This window comes from Macaca thibetana, chromosome 5 (assembly GCF_024542745.1).
Source record: "Macaca thibetana thibetana isolate TM-01 chromosome 5, ASM2454274v1, whole genome shotgun sequence".
NCBI classification, from domain to species: domain Eukaryota; kingdom Metazoa; phylum Chordata; class Mammalia; order Primates; family Cercopithecidae; genus Macaca; species Macaca thibetana.
The window spans coordinates 94,689,719-94,703,725 of record NC_065582.1 but is presented as its reverse complement, the minus strand read 5'-3'; the positions used below and the strand labels follow the sequence as shown (position 1 = coordinate 94,703,725).

The following is a 14,007-nucleotide window of genomic DNA, read 5'->3' as shown; positions in this document are numbered from 1 at the left end:
AAGCAGAATCTTGTAGATGTAGAAAGGACTAGAATGCCTTAGTAGTGAGAGGGGACTTTGTCTTTAACAGGAAGGTACTTCTTTATCTTAGACTGGAAAAAAGAGCAAGTGGTCAACTCTGTTGTTTTTACAGGTTTTTTTCTTTTAAAGTTCAAGCATATAAGAAAATGAAGTAGTATATAATGAACACCTGTGTACCTTCCACCTGGGTTTAACAGTTGTTTTCCATATTTGTTTATTGTGTCATCTGTTACTATTTTTAGCTGAAGTGTTTTAAATTACGGACATCCCAGCATTTCTCCCTTATTACTGGTTATGTATCTGCCATCTATCAGTGAACAATTCTTTAGTATCATTTAATTTGCACCTTATGTTCAGATTTCATGTATTTTATAGCTGATTTTTTTTAAAACCAAGACCTAAATTACATTTGGCTATTAGGCTTCAACTGTATTAATCTAGAATGGGCCACTCCCCTTTTCTACTTCTCTAAAGAGATCAACTCTTTCCTCAGAAAAAATAGGTTTTTCTTTTTCTTTCCTTTTTTTTTTTTTTTTTAAAGACAGAGTTTTGCTCTGTTGCCCAGGCTGTAGTGCAGTGGTATGATCTCGGCTCACTGCAACCTCTGCTTCCTGGGTTCAAGTGATTCTCATGTCTCAGCCTCTCTAGTAGCTGGGATTACAAGCACCCAGCTAATTTTTTTAATTTTTAGTGGGTGGAGTTTCGCCATATCGGCCAGGCAAGTCTTGAATTCTGGACCTCAGGTAATCCACCCGCATCGGCCGCCCAAAGTGCTGGGATTACAGGTGTGAGCCACCGCACCCGACTGGTTTTTCTTTTTCTTCATGACATTATTTTCTATCACTTGTATTTCCTGTAGTCTGGAAGATAAATCCAAGCCATGATGATACTCATGGTCAACATCAATATTTAATACAACATGAGGCACGTGAATTTGTTAGATCAGTGAGTCTGATCACTGGGTAAGCCAGAAGAGTAAATATCTTTGGTAAGCCAGAAGAGTAAATATCTTTGAAAGTGGTTATCCAGGGCAGGAATTATAAAGGAATTTCGACCTGAATGCTTTCATTTTCTCAGTCAGCTAAGAGGCAAAGTCAAATAGGGAGCAGGGAATATAGAGAGGCATAATGAAAAATCAAAGTTGAGTACATCAGGAATGAGAAGTCTAGGTATAATAATGCAAAGGAAATACATGTGATTGTCTTCAAATTTTGAAGGACAGGCATAGTGATGAAGAGGTGTATTTGCCTCGTTACTTTAGAGCAGTTTCTCAGAGCTGATCTCAGGAAGTCAACCTAGAAGCTTTTGAAATACATACTCTGGCTAGGCGCAGTGGCTCACACCTGTTAGTCCAGCACTTTGGAAGGCCAAGGCGGGCGGATCACTTGATCCTAGGAGTTCGAGACAAGCCTGGGAAACATGGAGAAACCCTGTCTGTACAAAAAACACAAAAAAATTAGCCAGGTGTGGTGGCAAGCACCTGTGGTCCTAGCAACTCAGGAGGCTGAGGTGGGAGGATTGCTAGAGCCTGGGAGGCAAATGTTGCCATGAGCCAAGATGGCACCACTGCACAACAGCCTGGGTGACAGAGAGTGGAACCTTGTCTCAAAAAAAAAAAAAGCCACACATATTCCTGATCTTTGGGAATTTGCTTTTAGATGTTCTTAAGCATCACATATTGTGCTGTAAAGGACACAACAGAAATAATGTAAGTACATATAGAGATATTGCATATTCGGATATGTGTCTAAGAGAGCTATTCAGAAATAGAATTAGCAGCATAGCAAAGTCTGAGTTTGCTGATGTTAAGAATATACCTGAGTATAGACCCATCTTGCTTTCATTCTCTGGTCTCTAGCACTTATATTCATTTGTTACTATTCTAGTTCTGATCTCTAGAATGCCTACCATGTTTGAAAACCAAAATTTCAAAATGAGATTTTTTTGTCTAGGAAATAAATGAGTAAAATTTGACTCAAAATATCTTTTATAAAGAATAAACATATAAAGTTAAATCGAACAGGAATAAAGTTAGTTGTTGTAGAGTAAATCCTCATATGAAATAAATGTTCTCTGTTTGCTCAGGAAATGTTTTGTTTCTGGCAGAGATTCCTTTATTGAATGGGACCATTCTGATTTTAGCAGTTAGATCCTGATCACACCTAGGTAGGCCTGAAAATTACTTTATCTTTGTATCTGTTCAATCTTCATAATTTCTCAGGAGCAGCATAACTTCGTCTGATATGGAGAGTATTGGTGAAAGAAGATGAGTAAAGAGGAAGTGGGCATGCAATAAATGTGTGCGAATCCTAACAAAATAAATGCTAGAAGTTCCTTTTGTTCTTTTCCATCCCAGCTCAGGGTTGAGATTTTTTTCAGTGTATACTGACGTTGGTAATACAGGTTTTTCACATAACTACACTGAAATGGAAAAAAAGTTCCCTTTCTGACAAGTATAGATTATATTTACTATTGAAAAGAACTGCAGATGTGTTGTACTGTGTATAAACATAGACAGTATAATGAAATAACATTAGTGATACATTAAAAATGTTTTTTCCTCCTCTAAAAATATTTTTAGTTCTGAGCCATCTGAAGATGAAGAGTCCCAAGGCCTTCCCACCATGGCACATAGAAATGATGATATTTCAGAATTGGAAGACCTTTCGGAATTGGAAGATCTTAAAGATGCTAAACTTCAGACTTTGAAGGAACTTTTTCCACAAAGAAGTGACAGTGATTTACTTAAGGTTATATTCTTTTATAGTAATTGGTTATTGTAACTGTAATGATGATAAAATCTCTCCTGCATCCAGTGCCATAGTTAGTAGTGGATAGTCATTTTTCTAAAGATATCTTATGTTTGAAGATACTAACTATTAAATTTAAAGGAAGTAAATGCCAGAAATTTATTGAAAGTCTTAACTTTTTGATAGATGAGGTTATTCATTTGTAAATAATGCAGTAACTATAGCCTTAGTTGCAAACATAGGTTGTGAGTTTTTTTGTTTGAGTGTTTCTAAAATGCATAACCTCCCCATTTCCATTGGAAATACTCAGAAATGTCAGGAGCCACTCCATAAAACTGTGACAAGCGTTTGCAGTGACATTTAGTGCCCTGAAGCCAGCAATGCTAAACACCCTACAGTACAAAGGACAGTCCTGCACAACTAAGGATAGTCCTGCCAGTAGCACTCTTGCTGAGAAATACTGATTTAACTACAGAAACAAAGTAAAGGAGTATGGTTGAACTGTAAAATGATGTTAAGGTATCTCATTATAAGAGTAAAAAAAAATTTGACCAGTTAAGTTTTAGGTAGAGAATAAATTTCTGAAGATTAATAAACAGTCTATTCCTAGCTCTGTCACTTATTAGTTGAATTATCTTAGGGGAATCATTTAATTGCAGGTTCTTTGTATTTTCATCTTTATATCTGTCATCGCTACTACCACTACCAGTTCTCCTCCCCACAATATGAGACTTAGGAGTTACCATATCTGTATGGACTAGGCACGTAACTTTTAAGTGGTAACTATAGAGTACATACTCTTTTAGAAAGAGGTAGTTGCTGTCTGGCTCCAGTAGGACATGGCCGTGTGAACTATTAGTGATAGCCCATTTTTACTGGATGCTCAGATTTTTCAAATAAAGCCATAAGGCTGGATATTTGTTGAGGGTTGGTCACCACTTTAACAGCTATATTCCTATGCCTAAAATCACCCATTTAAAATGTACAATTTAGTGGTTTTTACTATATTTATGAAATAATGCAACTGTCACCATAATCTTAGTACATTTCAATGACACCCAAAAGAAACCTTGTATCCATTAGCAGTCACTCTCCAGTTTCGTCACTCTCCAGTTTTCGTCCCTCTCCCAGCTCCAGGCAACCACCAATCTATTTTTTTTTTCCTATTATTGATATTTCATATAAATGGGACCAAATATCTGGTATTTTGTGACTGGCTGCTTTCACCTAGTGGAAGAGATTCATCGCTGTTGCAGCATGTACTTTGTTCCTTTTAATGCTAACTAATTTAAAAAAAGATAAAAATAAACATGTAGTTCAAGCCAAACAAAACATATCTATGAACCATAGGTGGTCCTGTGCCTGCCAGTTTGAACTCTTAAGTGTAGATTACATTATTTTTATTCTATGTTATTTTTGACATGAATCCACTGGATTTTTCCTCCAAACCATTTTGATAACCGTCTTACTATTAGCTAAATGAAACTTTAGTGATATCTTGAGTCTGCATTTTCTCTGACAGCAGTGTTACTTGTCTGCTAATGTGATTCTTTTTTTTTTTTTTTAATGGAAACAAATGTAGACCCAAGGGCTAACATATTTTAAAGCAGTAATAAAGAAAGAGCTTCCAATAGAATAAACATGGAGTATTAAAATATTTAACATAAAGGGCCAAATCTCAGTTTAAAAATACTTTCACTTGATTGCCAATTTTTAATGTAGTTCAAAGAGTTGTTTTTTCTTGTAAAAATATCTTTCTCTAATTTTGTAATTTTATTGGAAAAATAAGATTGATATGCATAATTTCCCTGAATGTTTCATTAATCAGTATCTGAAATTGTGAAATTTAGCATATCGCACACTCCAAAGCAGAGCACTCTCTTGAGGTAATCTGTATTTCAAGTGATCCCCTTCAGTTCTAGAGATTTAAAGGTAATGTTTATAAGTTACTCAACAAAAGGTTTTAAATCCATATAAAAGAATTCAAGAGGTTGTGAAATAGTTCTAGGCTTGCTAAGAATATGCTTTGGCTATTTTGAAAATGAAGAGGGGCCAATAGGATATATCTGAGCATCCAAGATTAGGAAAAATTAATGTGGAAGAGCACTTTGATTTGAGGCTACTTGATTTAATACAAAAAGTACCTTGTTTAAAAGTAAGATCTTTTTAAAACAAGTAACTCATTTGAAATATGGGAAACTATAACAGGAGAAAAATAGGGGATTTTAGTTTTTTCTGAAATCTAAAATTACTGAACACTGTATTAGAATGATGTCGTGCAAGTAATATATGCGTATGTTCTTCAAAAATTCAAACAATTTGGAAATAGAGTAAAATTTAAGAGCCCTTATCCCATTTATCTTGAGCAGTATTAGATTTTTTTTAAAGAGTAGAATTGTCCTTTTTCCCCTAGAAATTAAAACATTTTTAAAAATATAAATAGATGTCTGTCAGTCTCCTCTTTCCCCTTTCTGTCTCCATCTGACACTCACACGTACACAAATGTGAGCATGCACACACACACACAGAGTGCCTACATGTTAAGTAGGAAATTTTGTGTAAAACTTTGTAATTAAAATAGAAAAAACCTGGAATATACTGTATATATGTGATTATATTTTAATTTTTCCTTTATAGTAAGGATGAGTCAACCTGATACGTTGTAAAATACGCTTAAAGTTCAGACCTTTTACATAAAACAAATTTTCTGAAAATTTATCATAGGACTTAATGAACTTAAACTGTGACACACATACTTTCCTAACATGTTTATATTTAATATATTTGTTTTTGAATATTTCAGTAACAATTCTTAAAGTGCTGATTTAAAACATTAATCTTTTCTCGTTCTGTTAGTTGATTGAATCAACAAGCACTATGGATGGGGCAATTGCTGCTGCCTTGCTGATGTTTGGTGATGCAGGTATGCCTGACTTAATTTTAAGCCTTGTCGATTTATTGTTACATCATAATAATAGTACCTTCTCATTAATATTGCTCCACAGTTTATCAAACACTTTTATGAATTCTTATAGGAACCTGTGAGGTATTAATAGTTTCAAATTTTTTCCCTAGAAAGGAAAGAAGTTTCTCATTGATAATTTTACTGCTTTTCTACCAAATGTCATAACAGTGAAGTTTTGGCAGGATATATTTTCTTTCTTTTTAAAGTATAATTTCTAGTTGCATTGTGGTTTTATTATAGGTTTACAAATCTTAGTAGGAACATAATGTCTTAGGGAAAGTCATAGCTGGTAATCAGCATTTCTTCATTTAGTAAATATTTTTTCATGTTTCAGGGCTTGGGATACAAAAATAAATGTATTTGAATGAGCTTGCAATATAGAAGCGTGTCCAATTTTTTAATAAATTTTTTTTTAACTTGCACCTACCAAAAAAAAAAAAAAGTAAAAATCACCTGACCCTACTAAAAAAGTATTTAAAGTAAATAGTTAAAGCAAACCCACACTTCATTAACCACCCTTAAATTATAACCACCTTTTATGTCATTCTCAACTTTTTTCCTGCTTCTATACACTGGCATATAACACACATACATTAGGTTACAAAATGTAAATATATTGGTTTGCATCTTTTAAAAAATCATTTAATAATTTGTCATGGATAGCTTCACATTCCTCTGTGACTACCCACAGGATTAGTTTATTAACTGTTTCCCTATTAATTAGCACTTAACGTTTTCATTATTGTAGTACTAAAGTAAACGTCCTTATACATAAATAGAACAAAGATTTATGTTATTTATGTAGGCTAAATTTCAAATTAGGATGCTAAAGCAAAGTGTATACACATTTTAAATTTTAATATGTATTTCCATGTCCTTTTGTTAAAGGTTATGCCAGTTTATGCTTTTATCGACAGTGTGTTTGTGAATGCTCATTTTTTCTAAGTGGATTCTTTCTACTTTTAATTTTTTTTAAGTTTAAAATATGTACAAAAATAGAAAACAGTATGTGTTCCCATGGACCCATCCATTCTTCAATAATTATCTACCTAATTTTTCTTCCACTAAGTGGATTGTATTTGAGTAGACGTCTACATAAGATTTTATTTTATCCATATGAAATATTTTAAATCTTTAATTTCCTCCAGTTTGAGCAAGGAGACAGTATTTTGTGGGTGCTACCTACGCAAAGTATCAAGATTCTTTTTTGTCTTCTATTTATTATTAATAGCTGTGTGACCATCAGCAGTGTTGCTGACTCTTCTGTCTTTGTTTCCTTAGCAGTAAAATAGTATATAATGCCAAACTCAGAGGTTGTTGTGAAGAACTAACAATGTATACTTCTTACTAGGGTGCCTGGTACATAATGAGTACATACCAAGTGTTAGCAGCTATTTGTTTAAGGGTCATCTGATGATTAAAGAAAAGTTACAGGAGAATGTTACATTACTGCGTCCCTAGCACTTATTTTAAAAGCGTCTGAGCTAGGATTATGCCACTGCACTCCAGCCTGGGTGACAGAGCAAGACCTTGTCTCAAAAAAAAAAAAAAAAAAAAAAAAAAAAACCACCTGAAAAATTATAGGCTCAGTGAACATTTGTTGAGCTGCAAAATGCTTGGGAAGTTTTGCAGCTTCCCAATACGTTCTTGCTCTCTCATTATCTCCTTAGTCCATAAACATTTCATTAAAACCAGGTTGTGGAATTACTTTATTCCACAGTAGCATCTAATCTTTTTTCTCTTGAGCAATTCATCTTATTCAACTTGTTCATTAGTTTCACAAATATTTATTATGCTTCTTTACTAGGTAGCACAGGCTGTGGCTTAGGTACTGAGGCTACATGAGGAATCAAAGTGGATACAACCTCTGCCCTCATAGAGTTTACAATCCTCATTAAATTTATTTAGCTTCAGCTGAGTTATTTCTTATTCTTCCATTGTACTTCAGATTATTTCATTTAAAAAAAAGTGTTAACTGGCAAATTACAAGGAAACAAAAATTTAGGATTTTCTTGTTTTTTAATTAAACTTCCATGCTGCATCATGGAACAGACAGAACAATCTCATCAGACATCTTCATTTTTAGTGTAGTGTACTTTGAGGTAGTATATAGAATGACAGCTTTGTCTAACCTGAAGATAAGGTTAATCTTCAATATACTATGTCTTTAAGACAGGAAACTATACTTTCCATTTTAGAACAGTTTTCAACAAAAGACCTTTTCAAATACCTGTAAGTGATCTTTAACAGATCTGCAAATTGTGACAGTTCACATTTTTTTTTTTTTTTTTTTTTACCACAAATTGCAGTCTTATAGACAGCTGTCAGCCTGTATATTAAACACTAGGGATGTTTTTGTGCTGTTTCTTTTGAAGTTTTGTTTTTGAATATGAAATTACAGAAACAAAAAAATGTGTATCCAAAGTTTTTACTCTACTTCACAAAGTAAGAGTACGAATTTATTGATGTTGTCAGGAGTCTCTCTAGCTGTTCTGTTGTGTTCTTTTTTTATTTTTTATTTTGAGACAGGACCTCACTCTGTCACCCAGACTGGAGTGCAGTGGTGCAGTCTCAGCTCACTACAACTTCTGCCTTCCAGGCTGAAGTGATCCTCACACCTCAGCCTTCCAAGTAGCTGGGACTACAGGCATGCACCACCACGCCCAGCTAATTTTTGTTGTTTTAGTAGAGGTGGGGTTTCACCATATTGCCGAGGCTGATCTTGAACTTCTGAGCCCCAGCGATCCGCCCACCTCAGCCTCCCAAAGTGCTGGGATTACAAGCATGAGCTCTGCACCTGGCTTCTGTTCTGTTCTTTTTAGGAAAGAATTCAGCATGTCTAGGTGATGTGGCAAAATTATCTGATTTGAAGCTTTTTTTTCAGACTTAAAATATTACATTTAGAATATTGTGGTTAGTATTTGTACTGACAAGAATACTGTGCTTTAAAATGTTAATAACATTCCATTTTATTTTGTAATAGCCATGTTAATGAAATTTTTAAGCTGACATGTATGTATTTATTTCAGCTTCATAGTTAGGGCTCTGATATAATTAATGCTGAAATCTTAAACCTTTGTAGTCTTTAGCAGGTGCTTTCATAGTAGCACAGCAATATGTCTGACAAATTTGTTCTCTGAAAGCAAAAGTATTTAAGAAATAGGTAAAAGTATACAAAATGTATACGAGCATACATAAGTAGCATATGTAGCTCAAGTTTGTTGTCTTCCAGTCATGACAATATGCAAATTTCCTGTTACTGCTGTACCCTATGTTATATTCTCTTGTTTTTACATTAAAAGCATTTGTTGCTTAAGCTCTCTGTATCTCCATCCTCATTTGTGAAATAAAAATGTTACCTACTTTGTAGGTTTGTTTGTGAAAAGTAAATGAAACAATAGTTTATAAAAGACCTTGCGCAAAGCTAGGTACATAGTAGACACAGAAATTACTGGTTTCTGTGATGGTATTCAGATAACTTACACTTGGTGGGGGTCAGTTTTATTTCACTGCTCAACACTCAGCCACTGGGAAGAAACCCTCCCTCCTAATGTTGCTCTGTAGAATTATTCACTAATTTAGAAATGTGTATTTTTAGATTAAATAATGTGATGGTTTGTGCATATAGTATTACAGTGATTTCTACTTCTGAAAGACTGCAAAGAATGTTGACTTTTTTTTTTTTTCAATTCGGTCATATGTGGAACAACATACACTGGGCCTGACATCAAGAGAACTGTCTAGTAATTCATTATAATACATTTTTGCCTTTGTTTTACATTAAATTGATTTTTTTGCTGTTTCTGTGCAAAGTTTGAGTGTGCTGCTCTGCTTTAAAAGGTGGTGGGCCCAGGAAAAGAAAATTATCTTCTTCTTCAGAGCCATATGAGGAAGATGAATTTAATGATGATCAATCTATAAAAAAGACAAGACTGGATCATGTAAGTTTACATTTGAATTACAGTATCAAAATTGGCTGCTTAACTTTAGAATATATTGAGTTTGTGGATATTATTAGACCTGAAAATCCACCTAAATGAATTCCTTTCTTTCACAACTAAGGGAATTTATGTCTACATTTAATTTGTGACTGTTTTTGCTTTTTAATTTATCCAGTATGAAGCCTGTTTAAGCACAGACTATTTTGTGTCTGTGGCTATCAGACCTGAAAATTTGTCTAAATGAATCATTCTTTTCTTTCACAACTAAGCCAGATAATTTATGCTTCTATATAATTGGTAACTGTTTTTGCTTTCTTTTAAATTTATCCAGTATTAATTGCTTATCCCTGCCCTCTTCATTACATTGGGTTCTCTGAACTGTGTGTGTGTTAATCTCCAAATTTCCCCTTTTTATAAGGACAACAGTCAGATTAGGTCCCGCTCTAATGACCTCATTTTAACTTGAATATCTCACTAATGACCCTGTCTCCAATAAGGTCACATTCTGAGGTACTGGGCAGCAGGACTTCAACATATGAATTTGGAGGGGACACAATTAACCCATAATAGTGGTGTTTCCAGAAGCAGGTAGATAGGGAAGGCAAATTCATACTTAGAGTAGGTTATCTGTTACTGTGTCTTTCATGATGAATTATGAAGGTCTAATCATCCTGCCACCAGACAGTTGACTGAATCTCCCAAGGAATGGTGCTATAATGGGGACTCATTGTTGGCCTCTGTTCCTTGCAGGTTGAGCACTGACCATAGCAGTAGCCAGATTAATCTTGGTGTAGAAAGTCTTACCTTGTTGACTTGCATGCACAGACTCAAACCCAGTTGCCATGGCCATTTGTAAATGGGCCTATTGAGCAGGCATTCAAGTGGCTGTGGACTTAACTGGTGTTCACAAAATGGGTGATCTTGTATACCTGATCTTTAAAAATTTTCTCTGCCACATGTGCATCCTTGGCTGAACATTCACATGAACACCGTTATCCTTGTATTCTATTCTCAGGATACCTTCTTTTTTTGTTTTGTTTTTGAGACAGAGTCTCACTCTGGCCCAGGCTGGAGTACAGTGATATGATCTTGGCTCACTGCAACCTCTACCTCCTGGGTTCAAGCAATTCTCGTGCCTCAGCCTCCCGAGTAGCTGGGATTACAGGCATGCAGCACCATGCCCAGCTATTTTTTTTTTTTTTTTTTTTTTTAATTTTTTTGTAGAGATGGGTTTACACCATGTCAGCCAGGCTGGTCTTGAACTCCTGACTTCAAGTGATCCACCCACCTGGGCCTCCCAAAGCACTGAGATTACAGGCATGATCCACCACGCCTGGCTGTATTCTCAGAATAACTTATATTCTGAGATGTTCAACAATGTGCCTCTTCCCCAGACTTCCTGGTTACCAGTTTTTCAGTCTTGTTCTTCTCGTTAGCCTCTGTCCATGATATATTGCTGATCTCTACCCCTGACTGTCTCTTGGTACACAAAATGGGCAACAAGATGTACTGCCCAAAGTTGTACACAGGGCTACTCTCTGAGTTGGGTTTATATTATAGCAGTTGTTCATTTGGCTGGTTCTAAAATTATGCAAATCTTTTGTAAAGTCAAGCCAGTTCAGGCTGGTTGCAGTGGCTTATGCCTATAATCCCAGCACCTTGGGAGGCCAAGGCAGAAGGATTGTTTGAGCCCAAGAGTTCAAGACCAGCCTGAGCAATATAGTGGGACTCCCGTCTCTGCAAAAAAAAAAAAAAAAAAAAAAAAAGAAGAAAAAATTTTAATTAGCTGGGCATGCTTACAGGCAGCTGTAATCTCAGCAACTCGGAGGCTGAGGAGGAAGGATTACTTGAGCCCAGAAGGTTGAGGCTTCAGTGAGCCATAATTATGCCACTGCACTCCAGCCTGGGTGACACGGTGAGACCTGTCTCATAACAAACACATGAAGTTTAAAGATTTCTCCCCTCTTTATCAGGTCATAAAGAATTTTCTCTTTTTTTTCCTGAGACTTAGTCCCACCCTGTCACCCAGGCATGATCTTGGCTCACTGAAACCTCTGCCTCCTGGGTTCAAGTGATTCTCCTGCCTCAGCCTCCCACGTAGCTGGGATTACAGGCGTCCACCACGCGTAGTTAATTTTTGTGTTTTTAGTAGAGACAGGGTTTCACCATATTAGCCAGGCTGATCTCAAACTCCTGACCTCAAGTGATCCACATGCCTTGGCCTCCCAAAGTACTGGGATTACAGGCGGGAGCCACTGTGCCCAACCTATCGGGTCATAAAGAATTTTTTATAATGCCTCAGGTATTGGTTGAAGAAGGGGCAGCAGTGATGCAGAAGCAGGTACCGTGAGAGTCTGAGACACCTGCACATGCAATTTATTTATGTCTCTTGAACCTACTCAAGTCCAGTCTCAAGTATACTATTCTACTTTATGGGTTGCTGCTGCCAATGCTAAGGTTTAGGCTAGGTAAATCAGATACCCAGATCACATAACAACTCAAGTCTCGTGGTCATTTGATGTTCTGTGGTCAACTGTTCTGCTTTTATCAGGATTTATTATCAAGTCAATAGCTATTTCACAAGAATAGATCAGTCATTTTTGTTTTTAAAATGTGAATTTATTCCAGTGTTAATACATTAGAGAACGATTTGAGTATAATCCAAAATTTGCGTGTATTTATGTGCAGTTTTGCCCATGAGAAATAGTAGGTGATCATAGAAAATTGCTTCCAGCTGAACCAAGCTACATAGGAAAGCATAAAACACACACGTTTCCAGTATCCACTGGCTGCCTCTTTTTACCATGTATATTATCCTGTTAGGTGGTGATGTGCTGTTCTTTGACATTTGTGATCTTTTCTATTTGAAAAAAGCAGTCATTCAACATCCCAATCCTATCTCAGCATTCTGGTTCAAAAATGCCACACAGTGCATGCAGAGGGAATGTTTTGAGTATTAAGGAGAAGCTCGAAACAAGAGAACATTTGGAAAGAAATAAGAACATATGATAGATCCCAAGCAAGAGATATAAAGGAATCCACATTATGGACCATCAAAGATAATGCCACAAAAATTAAAGTGTATGTATGGCTGGACCAGGTTCAAGTGCTGGAAAGTCAGTAAGAGCAAGGCCTAAAGAAACAGAAGAAAAGGAAAGATAGTCAAATATTTGGATTCAAGACCAAAGGGTGATAAACTAAGGGACAACCTTTCCCGTATAGATCTTTGTAATTATATACATAGACCTAAAATAGAAGTCGCTGTACCCTGCATAAGTGGTTCCTTTTAGTGCTAGTAGTGGTTGCTTTAATGATTTCAAACAATGCTATAGTTTCCTAAGCCTTTGGCTGTCGGACATAACCATTAGTGTAGATATGAAAGCTGCAAAAGAGTTTTTCAGCAATAATACAGAAGTAAATTGAAGAAGGCAGCTGTGCATGGTGTTAAATTCTTGGTTTTGATTAGACAAATAACCTGTTAAGAACGCATGCCTCGAATAACCCAAATATGAAAGACAGAAAACATGCTCTGGGATTTAAGGCTCCTAAAGGTGACATAACTGATATTCGGCACCAGTGCCAAATGGAGATTTGAAGCTGAAGCTGAAGCCAATAATATCACTTACCAAACTGTGAACCTTTTAAAAGAAATTGTTAAAGTCATCCTTTGAGGTTCGTGTCAGGTATAGCAAAATGTATGGATGACTGCCCACATTTGCATTTATATTTTTACTTAGTTCTCTGTTAAAGAGGATGAATGCCCCAAAACTTTAAAAAAAAACACACACACTTTAAAAATTCTTAGTGTATCAAGCTCTCTCTCTCCAAAAGCAGATTTCAACCTATGTCACATTCTTCCTTTTGCCTCCAAAAACTGCCTCTCTGATAATAGCCCCTTTTTAAAGGTGTGATAGCAGTGTTTATAGCTTACTATTTTAAAGTGAACATTTAAGATATTAATTGATATTATCTAAGGCAGGGATGCAGAAGTGGTTATAGAATGTTGGAAGAGGTTTAACATTGCAATGTCATTGTTGAAGCCTGGAGTAATATACCAAGAGTGTTTGTGTTATGTGTGGCAGAAAATTGCCTTTGACTTGATTCTTTATTTTGAAGAATTTGATCCTTCAGAGAAATTTTAAAAGTTTAAAACAAGCTATATTGATCTAAGAAAGCAGTTTGGACTTGGAGCAGTCAAAAATGAGGATGTTGAAAAGTTTCTGGGGTCCTATCCTGATGATCTAACCGCAGAAAACTTTCAGCAACTTGCCGCTGATGGCTGTATGAATGCAGAAGATGATGATGACAGTGACGATGAAAGTCAGAAGTC

The 14,007-nt window shown here is 35.8% G+C and overlaps 1 protein-coding gene across 4 annotated transcripts in view; it reads left to right on the top strand.

The window, feature by feature from the left end:
• SMARCAD1 (SWI/SNF-related, matrix-associated actin-dependent regulator of chromatin, subfamily a, containing DEAD/H box 1) overlaps window positions 1-14,007 on the top strand; it is a 78,691-nt gene that overhangs the window by 24,384 nt on the left and 40,300 nt on the right. For all 4 annotated transcript variants that reach the window (XR_007726006.1, XM_050792460.1, XM_050792459.1 and 1 more), the window contains exons 4-6: window positions 2,603-2,771; window positions 5,628-5,694; window positions 9,577-9,677. Coding sequence is in view for 3 of the 4 variants with exons in the window: in XM_050792460.1 (XP_050648417.1) it covers window positions 2,603-2,771; window positions 5,628-5,694; window positions 9,577-9,677 (337 nt within the window). In the remaining variant the exon portion in view is untranslated. The remainder of the gene's footprint in view (window positions 1-2,602; window positions 2,772-5,627; window positions 5,695-9,576; window positions 9,678-14,007) is intronic.